Raw genomic sequence first — 21,834 nt, 5'->3', positions numbered from 1 at the left:
GATTCCCACTGGATCTTACAGCGATCTTTCCTTGGAATCTGGTCCTGATCTGCCCTAGTTCTGCAGCAGGAGTTACACATATTTTGTAGACCTCATCTACCCCAGTGGATTACACTCCAGTCTGAGTAATGTTTAACATTCCCTCCAGGGACAGACTTTGCTGCAGTGGCTTTGATCGCCTTCAGGAACATGGATCCCATCCTGAACGGAAGCGTTTTCAACTCCAGCAGCACTGGTGGAAAACTGGAGACATTTGAATTGATCTCCAACGTGGTTTCAGCCGTGATAATTAACGGGGAAGGCCGGGATCTCAGCCCGGCAGTCACCTTCACTTTCAGACACACTAAGGTGGGTAAAGACTGAAATAAGCAAAATGCTGCAGGTGCTGGAATTCCGAAATAAAGACAGAAAATGCTGGATGAACTCAGCAGATCTGGCAGCCTCTGTGGAAAGAGAAACCGAGTGAACGTTTCAAATTCATATGACTGTACGGACTCAAAACATTAACTCTTCTCTCCACAGCTGCTGCCAGACCTGCTGAGTTTATCCAGCATTTACTGTTTTTATTTAGTTTTGCAAAGAGTTGCGTCAGTTCGATGGACATGAAGTAACAGACTGAATTCCACCCCAGTCTCACAATGGGTAGAATTTTCCAAAGGTCCCAGAGTTCTGGGTCGGGCAAGAAAGGCAGTGTGAAACTCACTGGTTTCACAGCTTCCTTTGCTAGCCAGATCAAACGGCACGCTGTACAATTTAGATTTAGATATATTTATTGTCACATGTACCGAGGTACAGTGAAAAGTATTGTTCTGCGTACAGTCCAGACAGATCGTTCCATACATGAAAAACATAGGACATGCGATAAATACACAATGGGCTGGATTCTTCGATTTTCAGACCAAGTGCTGACGCTGGTGTGGGATCAGTGGCGATTTATGCCAGAGAAAACCGAGCAACAGCTCCACGATCCTCTGTCCGGTGGGGGGCTAGCAGCAGCACAGTGTAAAGCTCCAGGCTTTACCTGTGGATACGGCTGGAGAATTGCCGGGTCCGTGGTTGCGCATGCGCATGACGGCGGCCTGCGGCGGCCGCGCTGTGCAACATGGCGCTGGCTGCGCACGGACCAGGCCTGCCAAATAATGTCCCCCCATAACCCCCCTCGCCACCCTCACCAATCCCCCCAGCCCGCGCCGAAGCCCTCCCTGCCAGCAGAACGGCTCCCCTCTCCGACTGTGGCGCCGCTGGACACAGTCCGCAGCCGCCACGCGGTGTCCATGAAAAAATGACATCATTGGTCCGCATCATCAGGAACTCGGCCCATCGGGGGCGGAGCATCGGTGGAGGGTCTCAGGTGACGTCCAGCGAGACCAGCAACGCAATTCAACATTAACTGGTCCACTTAACAAGGCCTTACGGGCTTCTCGCCACAAATGAAGGCTCGCCAGCTGATTCGTAGGGACCCGCACTCGCCAGTTCCCCCGCTAACAAGGTCAAGCAGCACTTGCTCAGACAACCCCAACCAGCTCGGAACAATGGCACCGAGGAGACCAGCCCCAAGATTCGGGAACTCAGATCTGGAGACGCTCCTGTACGCTGTAGACGCCAGGAGGGATGAACTGTTCCCCCGAGGTCCCGGAGAGTGAGACAAAGGGCAAGCAGTGCTGCCTGGGGCGAGATGGCAGCAGATGTCAGCTCAGGGAGTGTGACCAGGAAGACTGGCCTTCAGAGCTTAAAAACGGTCAACGGCCTACACCGGGCAGCACAAGACACCAACAACCCCCCCCAAGGGAGCATCCACCCCCGACTCCTCATGCGACCCTCAACCCTTCTTCCACCCCTACCCCTACCACAGCTCTCCCTTCACATCCCACCTCCCACTATTGTGAATCACGTGTGTGGCTAACGACACCCCTCTGTGTCTGCTCAGGAAAAGTTCTCCCACAAACGCTGGGTGAGGACCCAGACTGACACCCCCACAGGGTGCCGGACTTAAGAATCCTCACCTCCTTCGAGGAGCGGGCCCTAGAGGTGACTGGGGTGGCCGTGGACAGATCAGTCACCCACGCGGAGACTGGCTTAGGCCGTAGAGGTGAGGAACCACTGGTCTCCACCCAAAGGACCTGTCAAGTGTGAGTTGTTATTGCCTCACTGACTGATCCATCCCTCCCACTGACCTCATGTCCATTCTCCCACAGGTTCTCCAGCCGACGGTGCCGGCCCATCCCAGGTGGCAACCTCTCAAGAGAGCTCCTAGGATGCAACGTGAGTTGCGACACAGGTGTCATCCCCACCCTCCACCAGCACAGACACACACACCTCGGCCGGACATGTTAATGGACAGGGTTCGGGAGGACAATCTGGTGAGCAACAATGCACATCAGGTGGAGGCAAGAACGCCTAGGCGAGACAGCAGTTGGAGATCTGCTGGATCCCGGGACCCAGCTGGGTCCCAGCCTGATCCTGAGCCTGTGGCACAGAGGTACCCAGAGCTGATCGAGACGATAGGGAGCAGTCGGGACATTCAGAGGAAGATGTCAGTGGCACTCCAGCAGGTCCATAGCTGCTTGGTGAAGTCCCAGAGGCGACGGGCGGAGGAGATGTTGCCGACAATTCGTGGCGCCGAGGCCACCACTGCTAGAATGACGGCCGCAGTGGAAAGACTGGTGCACGATGTCGGCACCATTAGTGAAGGTATCCAAGGTGTCACGCAGTCAGTGACGGCCATGGCTGAGGGTCTCGGCAGAATATCCGACTCGCTGAGGTATGCGATCCAGTACCAGGCTGACCTTGATAAGGTTCTGCAGGACATGTCGCGCTCTCAGATGGGAATGGCGAAGGCACTGCGGAGCTTGTCCCAGTCGCAGGTGGGAATGACTGAGGCGCTGCAGAGAATGGCCCAGTCACTGAGGAGCATCGCCGAGGGTGTCGACACGATGGTGCGGACCATGGGGGACCACCAGGGCTGGCAGAGCCAGACTATGCATGGGCTGCCGGGGCTTGAACCAGCTGCCCTCCATCCCAAGGTGAACTCCAGGGTCCTATGGGCACCGAGCGGGAAGAGAGGCACCGGGTGTCAACCCGGACCTGTCCCATGGAGTGGTGAAGTAGGCCACCAGCTCCCCCGAGTTCCACCCCTCTGATGAGGCTGTTGTAATGATATACAGACTGCACATAATGAGATACAAATAGGCAGACAATGAATACAGAGAACAGGACATAACCAATCAGCAGGCAGAACACTTGGGGGTGGTTTCCCACTATAAAAGGCACGAGGCACTCACACTCCGCCTCGTTCCACTTGTGAAATCTACAGTGTGAGTCAGGGTGTACATATCATATAACTCCTACAGCACGTGGCTAAGAGCTAGTCTGGTTCAGTCAGACAGATTAATCACAGTAGGTTAGCAGAGAGTCGAACTCACGGAGGATTGAGCTAACTGTGTGACAGGTTCAATAAATCATACTGAACTAACTTCAAGGTGTGGAGTATCTCTCAGGTAAAGCTGCATCCAGTTGCAGCCCGTGTTATCTTACTGTGCTTAACACGATACGATATCAGGAGACTGCAATCCCTAGGTGATTTACCTCAATCTGTTCCATGACGACCAGCTAATGTATCCCGGCACCATGGAAAAGATCCAGGCTCCTCACAGTTGTGGACCTCCGACAATTTCAGTGCCAACTGGCGGACCTTCAAGCAAAGGTTTCTGCTGTACATCGAAGCCTCAGACCTCGAGGGTGCGTCTGATACAAGGAAGATCGCACTTCTCCTCTCAACTGCGGGGGATCAAGCCATCCAACTCTTCAACTCGCTGAACTTCACCGAAGGCCAGGACAAGACAAAGTTTCAGACCGTCCTGAACAAGTTTGATAGTCATTGTGAAGTGGACACCAATGAAATGTTCGAGCACTATATGTTCAAACAACGCCACCAAGGTGAAGATGAATCTTTCGACTCCTTCCTAACTAACCTCCGTCTACTAGCGCTGTCCTGCAACTTTGGTGATATTGCTGACTCCATGATCAGAGACCAAATTGTTTTTGGAGTTCACTCTGATCCTCTGAGAGAGCAGCTTTTAAAAATCAAGAATATGACCCTGCCAGTCGCAATTGAAACATGTACAGTGCATGTGCACGCAAAAAATCAGTATTACCAATATAAATCGGCTGAAAAGGAGAAACTTGCCTCCCACGAGGCACCGAGTGTGCAGGCCATTGCCCGGATGCAGCTCCTCAGCCTTGATGAAAGCGGCCATTTCGCACGCTCTTCCCAGAGCCCCACGCATGCGCGATGCAACTGGGACGATGAAGCGGCCGATCACCACTCTGCGCAGGTGCGAACGTCTGCCGACCGCACTGCGCATGTGCAACGACGCACGGAGCGTAATGACATCATGACATGCCCGAACTGCGGCACTGCCCACTTAAAGAGACACTGCCCTTCAAAAGGCAGGCAATGTTTAAATTGCGGAAAGCCTGGACACAATGCAGCTGTGTTGCAGGTCTGCACCACCAGTCAAGGACCAGCGCTTCCCAATTCCAACACAGACGCGCTAGGAGTGTGAAATGAAAAATGAAAATTGCTTATTGTCACAAGTCGGCTTCAAATGAAGTTACTGTGAAAAGCCCCTAGTCGCCACATTCCGGCGCCTGTTCGGGAAGGCTGGTATGGGAATTGAACCGTGCTGCTGGCCTGCCTTGGTCTGCTTTCAAAGCCAGCGATTTAGCCCTGTGCTAAACCAGCCCCTCAGCAAGATTTACAGGATTGTGATCCTGGCAGTACAAAGGACCCAGAGGACGACTGCCTGGAGTCCCCCTACCATGTGGGCATCATTAACACACGTGAACATGCCTCACCGACATCATCATGATGCCTGTCGATCCTCAATGTAGATTCTGCAGACGAATGGCGTGCGGTGCTGCAAGTAAGTCAAAGATCAATCCAGTTCAGGTTTGCCAGCTCCTGGACTATAACGGCAACACCATCACAGCACTGGGATCCTGCCATCTGCTTGTCTCCAACAAGAAAAATCACGCAAGGCTACGGTTTAAGATCGTCAAGCCAGACAGGGCCTCCCTGCTCGGCGCACAGGTATGCAAGCAGCTACACCTTGTGCAGCGGGTCTACACAATGACCTCCCCCAACGGGGATCTTCAAGCCGGCATTGACGACATCCTAGCTCAGTATCCGGATGTGTTCGACGGGAAGGGCACTCTGCCATATCGGTACAAAATCCTGTTACGGCCTGATGCCACGCCTGTGGTCCACGCACCACGCCGGGTCCCGGCTCCACTGAAGGAGCGCCTGAAGGCTCAGCTCAAGACTCTTCAGGACCAGGGCATCATTTCTAAAGTTACGGAACCGACGGACTGGGTCAGCTCGATGGTATGTGTGAAAAAGCCTTCGGATGAGCTGCGCATTTGTATTGATCCCAAGGATCTCAACCAGAATATAATGCGGGAACACTACCCATCACGAAGCGGGAGGAACTCACAAGTGAGATGGCACACGCCTGGTTTTTCACAAAGCTAGATGCGTCACAGGGATTCTGGCAAATCCAGCTGGATGAGTCCAGCAGAAGGCTCTTCACCTTCAACACACCGTTTGGCAGGTACTGCTACAATCGTGTGCCGTTTGGCATTGTCTCGGCCTCAGAGATCTTCCATAGAATCATGGAGCAGATGATGGAGGGCATTGAAGGTGTTCGTGTGTATCTGGTCCACGACCCCCGAACAGCACATCTCTCGTCTCCAGCAGGTATTCCGCCGTGTCTCCATGCCAATGGCCTCAAGCTGAACAGGGCCAAGTGTTGCTTTGGCATGTCGACACTTAAGTTCTTAGGTGACCAGATATCTCAACTGGGTGTGCGCCCGGACGCAGACAAGGTCAAGGCCATCGAAGCCATGAAGACCCCTGATGACAAGAAGGCGGTACTGCATTTTTTAGGCATGGTAAACTTCTTGGGCATGTTTATCCCAAACCTGGCCTCACACACCACGGCCCTCAGACACCTGGTTAAAAAAGTCCACTGCCTTTGAGTGGCAGGCAGCTCATCAAGCAGAGTGGCTGGAGCTGAAAGCCAAGCTCACCACTGCACCTTATTGGCATTTTTTGACCCTGACAGGGAAACAAAAATCTCGACGGATGCGAGCCAGGACGGCATTGGCGCAGTGTTGCTCCAGCGCAACATCTCATCCTGGGCACCGGTTGCCTACGCATCAGTGGCAATGACACCCACCGAGCAGCGGTATGCCCAAATTAAAAAGGAATGCCTGGGCCTGCTAACTGGAATTCTCAAGTTTCACGACTATGTCTACGGCCTGCCGACGTTCACTGTCGAGACGGACCACAGGCCTCTGGTCTACATTATCCACAAGGACCTGAACGACATGACCCCCCGGCTGCAGCGCATCCTCCTCAGACTCCAGAGTAATGACTTTGAACTCGTGTACAGGCCTGGCAAGGAGTTCATTATTGCGGATGCCTTGTCCTGCTCCATAACCTTGCCTGCTGACCCACCGGCATTCATCCAACAGATCGAATCACAGGTGCAGCTGTGGCCCAGCAACCTCCCGGCGTCGGATGAAAAGGTGATTCGCATTCGCGACGAGACAGCCAAAGACCCCCTCTTGCAGCGTGTTATGCAACACCTAGCCAATGGCTGGCAAAAAGGGCAGTGCCCTCAATTCTTCAATGTGAAGGACAACCTGATGGTAGTTGATGGCATCCTCCTCAAGGTGGACCGCATTGTCATTCCACTCAGTCTCCAGAGCTTGGTGCTCCGGCAAATCCATAAGGGACATCTGGGTGTCGAGAAGTGCAGGCGCAGAGCCAGGCAAGCTGTCTACTGGCCTGGGATTAGTCAGGTTATCTCAAATACGGTCCTCAACTGTCCGACCTATCAACGCTTCCAGCCAGCGCAGGGCAAGGAGACGCTTCAGCAGCCCAAAATCGTGACCTCCCCGTGGTCCAAGGTGGGCATCGACCTCTTTCATGCCAATGGTCGTGATTATGTGTTAATCATTGATTATTTTTCTAACTACCCAGAAGTTGTGAAGCTCTCGGACCTCACATCCAAGACCGTCATCAAGGCCTGTAAGGAGACGTTCTCCAAGCATGGTATTCCACTCACTGTCATGAGTGACAACGGTCTTTGCTTCAGCAGTCAAGAGTGGTCAAGATTTGCTCAGGTATATCAGTTTCATCACGTCACTTCCAGCCCACATTACCCACAGTCCAACGGGAAGGTTGAGAAAGAGGTGCACATAGTGAAGCAGCTCATCTGCAAGGCTGCGGATTCTGCTTCTGATGTCAACTTTGCGCTGCTTGCGTACAGGGCGACCCCTCTGTCTACCGGCATGTCACCGGCTCAACGCCTGATGAACAGGGACCTGTGGACGACTCTTCCAGAAATACACTTGCCTGACCTAGATCATCTCCCGGCTCTGCTGAAGGTGCAGAAACTCAGGGACCGGCAAAAGCAGAGCTATGATGCGCAGGCCACTGATTTGCCTGTGCTACTCCCGGCGGATGCTGTTCGGATCAAGCTACCTGATGGAGGCTGGTCAGCTCCAGCTTTGTTGTTCGACAGGCTGGAGCTGTATGGGACAGGCCCCGATCGTATGTTGTGCGTATGGCTGATGGCTCTGTTGTGCGGCGCAACAGACGGGCACTGCGCATAGTTGCCCGCCCGCAACCATACTTTTCAGTGTTTCCAATCGTTATTGTGCCACCTCCTGATACCTCTAACCACGAGGCCACCAGTCAGGCTTCAATCCCGCCTATCAAGGTGCTGTCATCCCCACCACCACCTCTCCGGCGGTCGATCAGGATCAGACACAAGCCCCAGGACTTATGAACACTAAGGGGTGGTTTAGAGCAGGGCTAAATTGCTGGCTTTGAAAGCAAACCAAGGCAGGCCAGCAGCACGGTTCAATTCCCGTACCAGCCTCCCCGAACAGGCGCCGGAATGTGGCGACTAGGGGCTTTTCACAGTAACTTCATTTGAAGCCTACTTGCAACAATAAGCGATTTTCATTTCATTTCACTTGTTTTGTTTGCTATGTTCTGTTTTCGCACATTAGACACCTGTTTTTACATGTACATATGTTCCCACCTGCTACTGTATGTAAATAAGTTAGTTTTTCGGCCTACACATGTCAATACCTTCACATAGGCCATAGAAAAACATTTCAAAAGGGGAGATGTCATGATATGCAGACATGTACATAATAAGATACAAACAGGCAGCCAATGAATACAGAGAACAGGACATAACCAATCAGCAGGCAGAACCAGATGGAAACCACTTGGGTGTGGTTTCCCATTGTAAAAGGCTCGAGGCACGAGGCACTCACGAGGCCTCTTTCCATTGGTGACATCTACAGTGTGAGTCAGGGTGTACATATCATATAACTCCTCCAGCACGTGGCTAAGAGCTAGTCTGGTTCAGTCAGACAGATTAATCACACTAGGTTAGCAGAGAGTCAAACTCACAGAGGATTGAGCTAACTGTGTGACAGGTTCAATAAATCATACTGAACTAACTTCAAGGTGTGGAGTATCTCTCAGGTAAAGCTGCATCCAGTTGCAGTCTGTGTTATCTTACTGTGCTTAACACGACAGCTGTGTCTCAAATTCAGCCCACAGGACAGGGCGGCATGGCTATGCCTCCGAAAAGTGAGCTGGGGCCCTCCGGCCCCATAGCCCCCAGGGGACGCCTGCCAGGGTCATCGAAGGCCATGAGACGAGTAAGGCAGCTGGCCTCTGATGTACATCCTGGGGAGACAACTAGGCATAGTTTACATAGATTTACAGTGCAGAAGGAGGCCATTCGGCCCATCGAGTCTGCACCGGTTCTTGGAAAGAGCACCCCACCCAAGGTCAACACCTCCACCCCATCCCCACAACCCAGTAACCCCACCCAACACTAAGGGCAATTTTGGACACTAAGGGCAATTTATCATGGCCAATCCACCTAACATCTTTGGGCTGTGGGAGGAAACCGGAGCACCCGGAGGAAACCCACGCACACACGGGGAGGATGTGCAGACTCCGCACAGACAGAGACCCAAGCCGGAATCGAACCTGGGACCCTGGAGCTGTGAAGCAATTGTGCTATCCACAATGCTACCGTGCTGCCATGATTGTTTGAGGGGATGGACGAGCGGGAGATGGCATGGAGGGTGGAGAGAAACGGTACGTGCGGCCAAGAGCCAGTGTATAAAGCTATGTAAATATACCATCTTGCCATGTATATATCTTGCTCAGGGTGATTTTGCGTTATTTTGTTACGGGGGGGGGGGGGGGGTTTATTGTTTGTAAGGGGAAAAAATTGTGTTGTTAAAAAACCTTAATAAAAAAATATCTTTTTTTAAAAAGTGGCTGGAGTAGCTGCTGGGAGCATTTTCAAACGTGTACAAATAGTGGTAGAGCTAGGAGGGCCAGGCACGTTGAGGGTCACTGAGGGCACTGGGGGAGGGGGGAAGGGGTGGAAGGTTGGTAGTGGGTGGGGGGGGGGCGATTGGGGGGAGAGTGGGGAATTGTAAAACACATTAAACACCTTGTGCACAACCATTATGATGCCTGTCACTTTGTTCTGGCCCATCTCTCAACGCATCTTCTGTTCCCCTGTGGACATGTCCCTGGAGCTTTGACCCATCCCCTGGGTGTTCGGATATTGGCTGTTGCGTGTGTGGTCTTGCCTCCCTCAGTGTTCAAGCACAGTGTCCAGGCATCTGGATTGGGATTTCTCTCTCCCGCCCCCCCCCCCCCCCATGGGAATGGGAAAGATTTAATTCTGAGATCTCCCTGGCACAAATTACATTATGGCTGTCGAGAGAGTTATCGGCCATAACAGGATTTGCCTCCATGGTGAACGGGCCCAGAAAATCACCCCCAATGTATTTGTGCAGTGAAGCAGCAGTGTCTGGTATAAAGAACAACAAAGAACAAAGAACAATACAGCACAGGAACAGCCCCTTCAGTCCTCCAAGCCTGCGCCGATCATGTATCCTATCTAGACCAACTGTCTGTATCCTTCTATACCCCGTCTGTTCGTGTGCCTATCCAGATAAGTTTTAAAGGTCGCTAGCGTATCTGCCTCAACCCCCTCACTTGGCTGTGCATTCCAGGCCACCTCCACCCACTGTGTAAAAAAACTTCCCCCGCACATCTCCACTGAACCTTTTCCCCCTCACCTTGAACCTGTGCCCCCTTGTAATTGTCATTTCTGCCCTGGGAAAAAACCTCCAACTGTTCACCCTATCTATACCGCTAATAATTTTATAAACTCCTATCAGGTCGTCCCTCAGCCTCCGTCTCTCCAGGGAGAATAATCACAGTTTATTCAATCTCTCCTCGTAACTAATATCCTCCATACCACGCAGCACCCTGGTAAACCTTTTCTGTACTCTCTCCAAAGCCTCCACGTCCTTCTGGTAGTGTGGTGACCAGAATTGGACACAGCATTCCAAATGCGTCCTAACCAATGTTCTATATAACTGTAACATCATTTTCAAGTTTTTATACTCGATACCCCGTCCTATGACGGCAAGTATACATGTGCTTTTTTTACCACTATTTCCACCTATGCTGCCACTTTTAAGGATCTGTGGATATGCACGCCCAGATCTCTCTGTGTCTCTATGCTCCTGATTGTTCTGCCATTTATTTTATAGCTCCCACCTGAATTAGATCTACCTCGCATTTGTCCAGGTCAAATTCCATCTGCCATTTCTCTGTCCAATCTTGAAGCCTATCTATATCCTGTTGTATTCTCTGACACTCTTCATCACTATCTGCAACTCCTGTAATCGTAGTATCATCCACAAACTTGCTAATCAGACCCGCTACGTGTTCTTCCAAGTCATTTATATTTTATATATATTACAAAGAGCAGAGGTCCCAGTCCCTGCAGGACACCACTAGTTACAGACCTCCATTCGGAAAAACACCCTTCCACTGCTACCCTCTGTCTTCTATGGCCAAGCCAGTTCTGAATCCATCCAGTTAGTTCACCCCTGGCCCCATGTGATTTAATCTTTTGCACCAGCCTGCCATGGGGGACCTTATCAAATGCTTTACTAAAGTCCATGTGGACAACATCCTCAGCCCTTCCCTCGTCAATCATTTTTGTCACCTCATCAAAAAACTCAATTAAATTTGTGATACATGACCTCGGTCGTACAAAACCATGCTGTCTGTCGCTAATAAGACCATTCACTTCCAAATGTGCATAGATCCCAGCCAGATTCTCCAAGCCTCCGCGCCACAATCGCGCTTGGCGTGGAGGCGGAGAATGGGCGTCAGACCCACGAATGGGTCCGATGCCGCTCCCACGATTACCGGAGAAACGCCGCCAATCGCGCAGTCGACACGGCGACGGTCGGGGGCCATTGAAAGAGGCCCCCGTTAGATTCTCTGCTGACAACTGCCCGAGTTCCTGCTGGCATGGTTCACTCATGGTTCCACCCAGCTGGAGTTTGGAGTGGTGGCTGCGGACTCAGTCCACGGCCACCCTGGTGGGGGGGCGGGGAGATCCGTCACCGGGGGGGCCTCCAGGATGGCCAGGCTCGCGATCCGGGGCCACTGATCGGCGGGCGCGTGCAATCTTGGGGGGGCCTATATTGTCGGAGCCGACCTGCGGTGTGGGTCCGCCATGTTGCACGGGGCCGCCGCCACAGGCTGCCGCCGCGCATGCGTGGACCAGCGGCCGGACGTGCAGGGCCCCATATTGGCAGCCGCAGCTGCGAGGAGCACTCTGGGGCCCTGCCAGCTCCCTGCAAAATGGAGAATCACTCTGGACTTTCCTGGAGAAAGCCCAGAGTGATTCGCACCTGTTTTCACGCGGGCATGGGGACATAGCCCCATTATCAGAGAATTCCACCCTCGATCTCTGAGAATCTTTTACAACAATGTCACTATCACTGATGTCAAGCTCATTGGCCTATAATTACCCGGGTTATCCTTACAACCGTTCTTAAATAACAGTACAACATTGGCTATCCTCCAATCTTCTGGGATCTCACCTGTGGCCAACGAAGACACAAAGATTTCTGTTAGAGGCCCAGCGATTCCATCTCTTGTCTCCCGCAGTAATCTGGGATAGATGCCACCTGGACTGGAGATGTGTCTACCTTAATGCTTTTTAACACACCTAACACTTCCTCGCTCGTAATAACGATCGGTTCTAAAGTGTTTGCACATCCCTCTGAGACATCACCAATCAACGTGTCCCTCTCCTTTGTGAATACCGATCCAAAATACTCATTAAGGATCTCACCTACTTCCTTTGGTTCTACACATAATTTCCCTCCTTTGCTTTGTCCTTGAGTGGACCAACTCTTTCTCGAGCTACCGTCTTCCTAATATTCGCATACAAAGCCTTGAGATTCTCCTTAATCCTGTCTGCCAAGGTCATTTCATTACCCTTTTTGTCCTCGTACCTCGCTGCTTGAGCTATTTTCTATTTTCCTTGTATTCCTCAAGTGCTTCATCTGTCTTTAGTTGCCTGTACCTCACATATGCATCTTTCTGTATAAAGATCCGGGGCGAGATTTTCCGACCCCCCGCCGGGTCGGAGAATCGCCGGGGGCTGGCATGAATCCCACCCCCGGCGGTTGCCGAATTCTCCGGCACCAGAGATTCGGCGGGGGCGGGAATCGCGCCGCGCTGGTTGGCGGGCCCCCCCGGATGGGCCGAAGTCCCGCTCCTAGAATGCCTGTCCCGCTGGCGTGGATTAAACCACCTCTCTTACCAGCGGGACACGGCGGCGCGGGCGGGCTCCGGGGTCCTGGGGGGGGGCGCGGGGCGATCTGGCCCCGGGGGGTGCCCCCACGGTGGCCTGGCCCACGATCGAGGCCCACCGATCCGCGGGCGGGCCTGTGCCGTGGGGGCACTCTTTTCCTTCCGCCTTCGCCACGGTCTCCACCATGGTGGAGGCGGAAGAGACTCCCTCGACAGCGCATGCGCGGGGATGCCGTGAGCGGCCGCTAACGCTCCCGCGCATGCGCCGCCCGGAGATGTCATTTCCGCGCCAGCTGGCGGGGCACCAAAGGCCTTTTCCGCCAGCTGGCGGGGCGGAAATCAATCCGGCGCGGGCCTAGCCCCTCAAGGTTAGGGCTCGGCCCCCCAAGGTGCGGAGGATTCCGCACCTTTGGGGCGGCGCAATGCCAGACTGATTAGCGCCGTTTTTGACGCCGGTCGGCGGACATCGTGCCGATACTGGAGAATGTCGCCCCTGTTTACTCAGTTAGCATTAGACTGGTAATCACAAACAGTAATCTCTAATGTTTGCTCTCCACAGAAACCCAACAAGTTTTGGCCACAGTACTGTGCCCACTGGAATTATGCAGCTGGGAAAAGTTATTGGTCTCCCAATGGGTGCCATGTGAGCAGCTACGGCGAGAGAAACACCCAGTGTCAATGTACTCATCTCTCCAGCCTCGCTCTATTGATATCTCCTTACAAACAGCCAATGGTACAAATGTCTAATCATCAATGTCCTCCGCAGTCAGTAGAGAATTCATGGTTAAAAAACACACCTGCATAAATAGTTAACGTGGGCCCTGAATGTTGCAGTAATTGTGAGGTGCAACATAACAGGTGTTATGTTGCAATGAAAGTTCCAAGACTGTAGAGTTTAGACTCAGCTCTACATTGGAACGATATCACACAGTGCAAGGATGAAACCAGAAATATTGATCAGATGATACTATGAACTAAAAAGTGGCTCCTTAGTGCCTGGGGGTTTGGCACCACAGTATTACAATTCCGGAACAGACACAGCTCCCCCCCCCCCCCCCCCCCCCCCCCCACCACCCTGCTAAATAAGGGGACCTCCTAAATAAAGGGATCCCCCAAAGACCCCCTAAATAAGGTCCCCTAAATAAGGAAATCTCCACAGACTCCCCCCCCCCCAGAAAAGAGACCACTATCAAGAAGCACCCCAGAAAAGAAACTCCTGTCAAGAAGCCGCAGAAAAGAGACCCCTGTCTAGAAGCTAGAAGGCAGTCCAGACAGAGGCAGTGAAAAAAAAATTGTTGTAACACTCACCTGGACAATACTCCAGCTGGTTTAAACAGAAAGCACCACATATCAATTTCTGGAAAGAGTAAGCAGTCAGATCCTTGACCTGCAAGCCATTCATTCAATTCCCCTTACTAGTTGACAGCTTCCACACACACCCACACACACACACAGCTGTCAGCTTTGCCTCATTCATCATCCTTCATGGTTGAGTAACTTTAAAGTGTTCTAACCACAATGTTTATGAACATCAACCACTTCAAAGAGAGTTAAGTGCTGTCAATTTCCAGCTGAAGACTTCAAAATCACTCAAGTGTGATGGGGGGTGGGGTGATTGGAATGCACTTATTTAAACCGGATTAATCTGGTGCCTGGTACTCACTGCCTGCACCTGGGAGACGTCGCCAGGGGCATATAGTACTGGACCACACATATGTGGACCAGACGTAACGACATCTGGGGTACGTCAGCAGGAAATCCGCCCAAGTGCAGCCGCGGCAAGGAGAAAATCTCCAAGGTCAAAATACAGCAAAGTGCCGTTGGATAGCTGAATGTTTCTCGGCACTGCAGGCACCAAGAATCACCCCTAAATGCGCCATTCAGTTGACTTTTACTTGAGTCCACTGAATCGCGGCTTCCCAACTGTTGGCTTTTATACTGGATAATGAGTTGTACTCCACCTCCTGTGTCCCTGCTACTTATTTTGTATTTGATTGATGATGGTTGGTGGAATTTGATCAATAAATATGGAATTGAAAGCTAGTCTCAGTAATGGTGACCAGGAAGCTGCCATCGATCATTGTAATAGCATACAATTCCCGACGTTGGAATCTGCAGCAAGAACAGAAAATACTGGGCAATCTCAGCAGGCCTGACAGTATCTGTGGAGAGACAGAAGGGAGCTAACGTTTTGAGTCTGGATGACAAACAGCTTTGACAGAGAGTTATCCAGACTTAAAACATTAGCTCCCTTCTCTTTCCACAGATGCTGTCAGACCTGCTGAGATTGTCCAGCATTTTGTACCATTGACTGTTCTTGGAAGAGTTTCGTAGTAGCCACGAAAGAACAAAGAACAAAGAAATGTACAGCACAGGAACAGTCCCTTCGGCCCTCCAAGCCTGTGCCGACCATGCTGCCCGTCTAAACTAAAATCTTCTACACTTCCTGGGTCCGTATCCCTCTATTCCCATCCTATTCATGTATTTGTCAAGGTGCCCCTTAAACGTCACTTTCGTCCCTGCTTCCACCACCTCCTCCGGCAGCGAGTTCCAGGCACCCACTACACTCTGTGTAAAAAACGTGCCTCGTACATCTACTCTAAACCTTGCCCCTCGCACCTTAAACCTATGTTCCCTAGTAATTGACCCCTCTACCCTGAGGAAAAGCCTCTGACTATCCAAAAGTATAACTGATTGTTGTAAACGCCCACCTGGTTCTTCAGGGAAGGCAATTTGCCTTCCTTACCCGGTCTGGCCTACATGGGACTCCAGATCCACAGAAAGGTGGTTGATTCTCGACGGCCCCTCTGAGTTGGCTTTGTGAGCCACTCGGTTCAAGGGCAATTAGGGATGGGCAACAAATGATGGCCTAGCCAATGATGTCTGTGTCCCAAGAACAAATAATGAAAAACAAACCATTAATGTCCTTGCCTGACAAACATCCATCAATCTCAGTTTTGACATTTTCAATTGAACCCCCTCAGCTGTAAGACTTTTTTTAGGAGCGGGGAGAGAGAGTTCCAGCTTTCCACTAGATTTGTGTGATGAACTTCTCCGCCACATTAGCCATTAATGGCCTAGCTCTAATTTTTTGGTTATTCCCCCTGCTCATCAACATTATCCCATTTACTGAACAGCATTTTGTGATGTTCTGAAAGACAAATATAAAATGCAAATTCTTTCTTTACGTAGCTTCATCCTGGTGTTATCGCCATAATAGCAAACGTTGTGCTCTGTGTATCGGTGGTGTGCCTTGGGATCAGCGTTATGACATTTGCCCTCTGCTCCAGTTTAAAAAGTGCCTTAAATGCAACTCACATGCATCTGTGCCTGAGTCTATTCCTGGCAGAGCTGCTCTTCCTGGTCGGGATTGAGGAAACCAGGAACCGGGTAAGAGACCCCTTCATAGCCAGCTGTACACACGACTGTTTTTGTGTGTTTAGGAATGTGTGTGTTTACATCAATGGATGTCTGTGTATCCAGACAGCTACGGTTGTGTGTTTATTGGGTGGAGGCAACCCCTGTCTCTTGTGAATCCCTCAGTTCTTTCCCCCACAAAGAGTGATTGCGCTGTCAGCTGTCTCGCCACAGAAACTGAAATGCCCTCCATCTCTGTCATCACCTTGCTTCTCCTTTAAGACACTACTTAAACTTACATCTTTGATCAAGTGCGTGATTCTCTTGCAACAAGTCCAAAGATGTGCAGGTTAAGTGGATTGGCCATGATAAATTGCCCTTAGTGTCCAAAATTGCCCTTAGTGTTGGGTGGAGGTGTTGACCTTTGGTAGGCTGCTCTTTCCAAGAGCCGGTGCAGACTCAGTGGGCCAAATGGCCTCCTTCTGCACTGTAAATTCAATGATAATCTATGATTAATCTAGGACAAAGGTTCGGCACATCATCGTGGGCCGAAGGGCCTGTTCTGTGCTGTATTTTTCTATGTTCTAACATAGTGGTCTGGCTTGGGCATAACACGGCCGGAGAATCCCGGGAGAGGTGTCCCACGGCTTCCCGGGATTCACCAGAGTCCCGCGAGAAATCAGAGTCGGAATTTTGACCAAAAGGGACGGGACTAAACGGCGCACGCCAAAAAAGATCGAAAACCTGCCCAGGATCCACCAGTCACCGTCGATTCTCCGGATTCCCAAGGGAGACTGCAGCCCGGGGGCGATCAATGTTGGTTCACACAAACATGGTCCAGGCGGAATGACACTTGGGGGGGTCTCTCGAGCCATCGGAGACCTTGGCGCTGCCCAGCTGGCATGGTCACCCTGGCTCTGCTAAGGTGCCCAGATGGCACTGCCAAGCTGGCAGGAGCCCTCATGGGTGCCAGGGTGGGAGTGCAAGGGTGCCCAGGTGCCATGGTGGCACTGTCAAGGGTCACAGGCCAAGGAGAGGCCATGCCTATGAAATGAGGGTGGAGAGTGGGTTTGAAGGGTGGGGGAATACAGGGCAGGTTAATAGGGGCCACTGGAAGATTTGTGGGGGGCAGGTGGGGTCTGGAAGGGAAGAGGTGCTGTAAGGGGGCATTGGGGGCCTGAAGAGGGGGGGCTCCAGGGACCTACTAGCGGGGTGTCCTCACTTGGGGGATGTGAGGGAGTGTCCATGTGTGTTGAGGGTGACATTTCCCATGGGTGAGAGATGTGGGGGCCCCACAAGCTCACTTAGAGATCAGGGCACCCTTTCAAAATTGTGGCCCGATCTCTGAGTTTAGCTCCCCAGTGCCAAAAGAAATTCCAAGTGTGGGCTAAGCCAGTGAGAAACGCCCCGGGGCACAAAGTGTCAAAAAAGAACAAAGAACAAAGAAAAGTACAGCACAGGAACAGGCCCTTTGGCCCTCCAAGCCCGTGCCGACCATGCTGCCCGACTAAACTACAATCTTCTACACTTACTGGGTCCATATCCCTTTATTCCCATCCTATTCATGTATTTGTCAAGATGTCCCTTAAATGTCACTATCGTCCCTGCTTCCACCACCTCCTCTGGCAGCGAGTTCCAGGCACCCACTAACCTCTGTGTAAAAAACTTGCCTCGTACATCTCCTCTAAAACTTGCCACTCGCACCTTAAACCTATGCCCCCTAGTAATTGACCCCTCTACCCTGGGGAAAAGCCTCTGACTATCCACTCTGTCTATGCCCCTCATAATTTTCTAGACCTCTATCAGGTCGCTCCTCAACCTCTGTCGTTCCAGTGAGAACAAACCAAGTTTATTCAACTGCTCCTCATAGCTAATGCCCTCCATACCAGGCAACATCCTGGTAAATCTCTTCTGCACCCTCTCTAAAGCCTCCACATCCTTCTGGTAGTGTGGCGACCAGAATTGAACACTATACTCCAAGTGTGGCCTAACTAAGGTTCTATGCAGCTGCAACATGACTTGCCACTTCTTATACTCAATTCCCCGGCCAATGAAAGCAAGCATGCCGTATGCCTTCTTGACTACCTTCTCCACCTGTGTTGCCCCTTTCTGTGACCTGTGGACCTGTACTCCTAGATCTCTCTGACTGTCAATACTCTTGAGGGTTCTACCATTCACTGTATATTCCCTACCTGCATGAGACCTTCCAAAATACATTACCTCACATTTGTCCGGATTAAACTCCATCTGCCATCTCTCCGCCCAAGTCTCCAAACGATCTAAATCCAGCTGTATCCTCTGACAGTCCTCATCGCTATCCGCAATTCAAATTGAATAGGGTCATTGAATAGCGGTGGGGAACTCGCCGGCAGAGCTGGCAGGAAACTCCCTGAAAAGCCCGCCACAAATGAACATAGAGGGTTTTATGGAGAATCACGTCCCAAGTATCAAAGTGCGCCAACATATCTGTGATAGTTCTCGCCGGAGTAGATGTATGCCTACTATCTACCCATGTGTTGGCTATCTATCCAGCTGTTTATCTAGCTGTCTGTTCATGGATTAAGTGTGTGTGGGTCCGTGTGTGGGTGTGTGTATTTGTGTGTGTATTTATCTACATGTGTCAGTTTGTGACTGACAGCAGTGTGTCACTGTTGTCAATGTTGGTAGAAATGGAGATCTAGAATTTTGACTCATCAACAGTAAAGAATTCATGATAAACTTCCGAGTCAGGATGCTTAGTGACTCAGGGACAAACTTGTTAGAGGCGGAGTTCCCCTGTGTCTGCCATCCTGTCCTTCTGAATTGCGGGTTTGGAAAGTGCTGTAGAAGGAGCCTTGGCGAGTCGCTGCAGTGCATCTTGTAGTTGGTGCACACTGCAGCCACTGTGTGCTGGTGATGGAGGCAGTGAATGTTTAGGGTATTGGATGCACCACCGATCAAGCAGACTGCCGTCTCCTGTATGGGCATGTGTAAGTGACTCCAAATCTATGTTAAGATTCATTGGGCAGAACTTTCTGGCCCTTCTCGTAGGCAGATCTTCAGGTCCCACTGAACACAATCCCTGCAGCAGGTTCCCGGGCAACAGAACGGGCGAGCCATCCAAAACACCATAAACATTGGCGGAACCAAAACATCCCCACGGCAGCCAATAGCAAGCCCTCCTCTTCCGCTGCCGGAAAACGTCCCATGAAAACATGCCACTGTGGGGCCCACCCGTTGCTTTTTCCTCTTGTCTAATGAATTGAATCGTTTTTCTTAGTGTTTTGCCGGTTAGCAGATCCCAATGTTTTCCTCCTGCCACCGTCAGTCAGCCTCAGTGTGAGTGAATAGGTCTCCCTGGCTGGCTGAGTCCAGCTCTCAATGTGCTTCAGCACAGGGCAGGTTCTGGCTCTCATTGCTCATGCGCAGGGAGTTTGCAGCTTATTTTAAATGTTTGCTCAGTTGCCCCCAATTCCTGGTTAGTTTTAGAAATTTTGTTCGAAAGAAGTAAAAATGAAAAGGCCCCGAATTGTCTTGTGTGTTCCACCAGATTTCTGCCATATCTCCAGAATCGATTGGAACCCATCAGGAAAAGACAAGGACACAACCATGTTAACCCCCTTACCCCTCCATTCTAGGATTTAGCCTCATAAGTTAAACCTTAACACATTCCTTCCAGTGTCAGTGAGGCTGGAGAGTCCCTACACTGGGAGTACCTACTTACCTGCCCCTGAAAGGACACAGGAGGCCTGAAAACCAGGTGGCATGATGTTGAACCGGATTCTAGATTGACACAAGTTGGTCTCACCAGGGAGATCCAGGTCTGGGCAACCAACCGGGACTTTGAATAAAAGGTTAATTTACTTTTAAATCAAATAGTTTTACTTATAGACAGGAATGGAAGGGGAAATAGTACAGATGGTGGTAAGGGAAGCTCCTGCAGTGGTACTGGTGCCCACGGGCTCCATCTAAACGGTGCACCCTCCTACTGATGTCCATAAACTTTAGCAAGGGTACAGCTGTTAGTTTTGAGACTGTGCCCAGGTGGAATTGTAAGGACTCAGGGCTTCATGACAGGTTCTCATGGCATTGTTTTAATTGTTTCAGGTGGTGTGTGGGATTATTGCAGGATTTCTGCACTACTTTTTCCTGGCAGCATTTTTTTGGATGTTTCTGGAGGCAGTACAGCTCTACAACATGATCAGAAACATCAGGAATTTGAGAGTTTCCCTTTCAAAGAAAATTAAGAAGTTCACATACCCCTTTGGCTATGGAGGCCCTGCTATCATTGTGATCATTTCTGTTGCAGTGTATCCTGATGGCTATGGGTCACACACTAAGTAAGTGATGTCTCATTGTTTTCCAGCCTTTCAATACACATTGGGCCTTTCTCGTTCTACTCAACTCATGCTCTCACCTGTGGACTTCAAATTTCCTTTTCTTTAATGCAGCCTTTATCAATAACGGCGACAGTTATGTTCCTCTAACATACTCGTTAATTTTCTCATGCCCTTCCCGCCTCTTCTCTTCTCGCCCCTTGGCTCACCTTCTATCTCTCCACCTCCTCACAGCCTCTGCTCTCTGTCTCACATCTCCATTGTTTCCAATTATCTCTTTCACTTACATGTCAGCCGGGGTTCAGTTGCTAACTGTCCTGCCTCTGTGTAATGGGATTTCGGGTTTAAGTTCCACTCTTGGGCTTCAACACAAAACTGCAGCCTGACTTTCCGATGCAGTACTGAGGGAGTTATGCACAATTAAATCCGCTATCTTACAGATGAGATATTGAAGTGAATCTCCAATAGTAATTGGACGATGACCAGACCATCTGTTTTATCCATATTGATCAAGAGATAAATATTGACCAGGACACCAAGCAGAATTCCTCTGCTTCTTCAAAATAGTGACATGGGATCTTTTGTTGGGAAGCCAACTGGGGACTCTGGTTAATGTTTCAACTAACAGATGAGGCTCGTGCAGTTGAGAAATGCCAGCCTCAAACAGCCCAAACAGGCCCCACAAATAACCAGAATCAGTGGGCGCGATTCAGTGAAAATATTTCTAAGTGTGGTAGCGAGCAGGAACAGCCGCGAACTTCCTGCCGCCCGGCCCGATGAGGCCGTCACTGCAATTCACCGTTAATTGGCCCACTTAATGAGGCCAAACGGGCTTCACGCTGCAAATCATGGCTCACCTGCCAATTCACCGGGACAATGGGAAACTCCATTGACCGGCTGCGGGAATGGAGAATCCCGCTGTCGGGGGGGGGCCATGCCAGAAAACGGGGCTGGAGGGACAGAGGATCCCGCCCATGATCTTTATGTTTACAGGTCACAGACTGACCTTCAGGAGATTTCCGTCCCCCAATAATGGCAGACATTAACATCGCCACAGATCCTGAATACTTTTCCCTGTGTGGCGAATGCCCGTGGGTAGGTGTGCCATGCAGCATGTGGGACTTATTGCCTAGCATCCCAATCAGATAGTGATGCCCGAACACTGTGCCTGAACACTGCGGGAGGAAACACCAGATCATAGAATTTACAGTGCAGAAGGAGGCCATTCGGCCCATCGAGTCTGCATCGGCTCTTGGAAAGAGCATCCTACCCAAGGTCAACACCTCCACCCTATCCCCATAACCCAGTAACTCCACCCAGCACAAAGGGCAATTTTGGACACTAAGGGCAATTTATCATGGCCAATCCACCTAACCTGCACATCTTTGGACTGCAGTAGCCAACATCCGAACA

The 21,834-nt window shown here is 51.0% G+C and overlaps 1 protein-coding gene across 1 annotated transcript in view; it reads left to right on the top strand.

Moving 5' to 3' along the window:
* LOC140403311 (adhesion G protein-coupled receptor E1-like) overlaps positions 1–21,834 on the top strand; it is a 331,002-nt gene that overhangs the window by 265,753 nt on the left and 43,415 nt on the right. Inside the window, exons 15-18 of the mRNA XM_072491155.1 lie at positions 149–348; positions 13,308–13,481; positions 15,941–16,138; positions 20,192–20,424. Coding sequence (XP_072347256.1) covers positions 149–348; positions 13,308–13,481; positions 15,941–16,138; positions 20,192–20,424 — 805 coding nt within the window. The remainder of the gene's footprint in view (positions 1–148; positions 349–13,307; positions 13,482–15,940; positions 16,139–20,191; positions 20,425–21,834) is intronic.

Source organism: Scyliorhinus torazame, chromosome 27 (genome assembly GCF_047496885.1).
Source record: "Scyliorhinus torazame isolate Kashiwa2021f chromosome 27, sScyTor2.1, whole genome shotgun sequence".
In the NCBI taxonomy this organism is placed as follows: Eukaryota; Metazoa; Chordata; class Chondrichthyes; order Carcharhiniformes; family Scyliorhinidae; genus Scyliorhinus; species Scyliorhinus torazame.
This window is presented reverse-complemented; position numbering and strand designations above follow the sequence as displayed.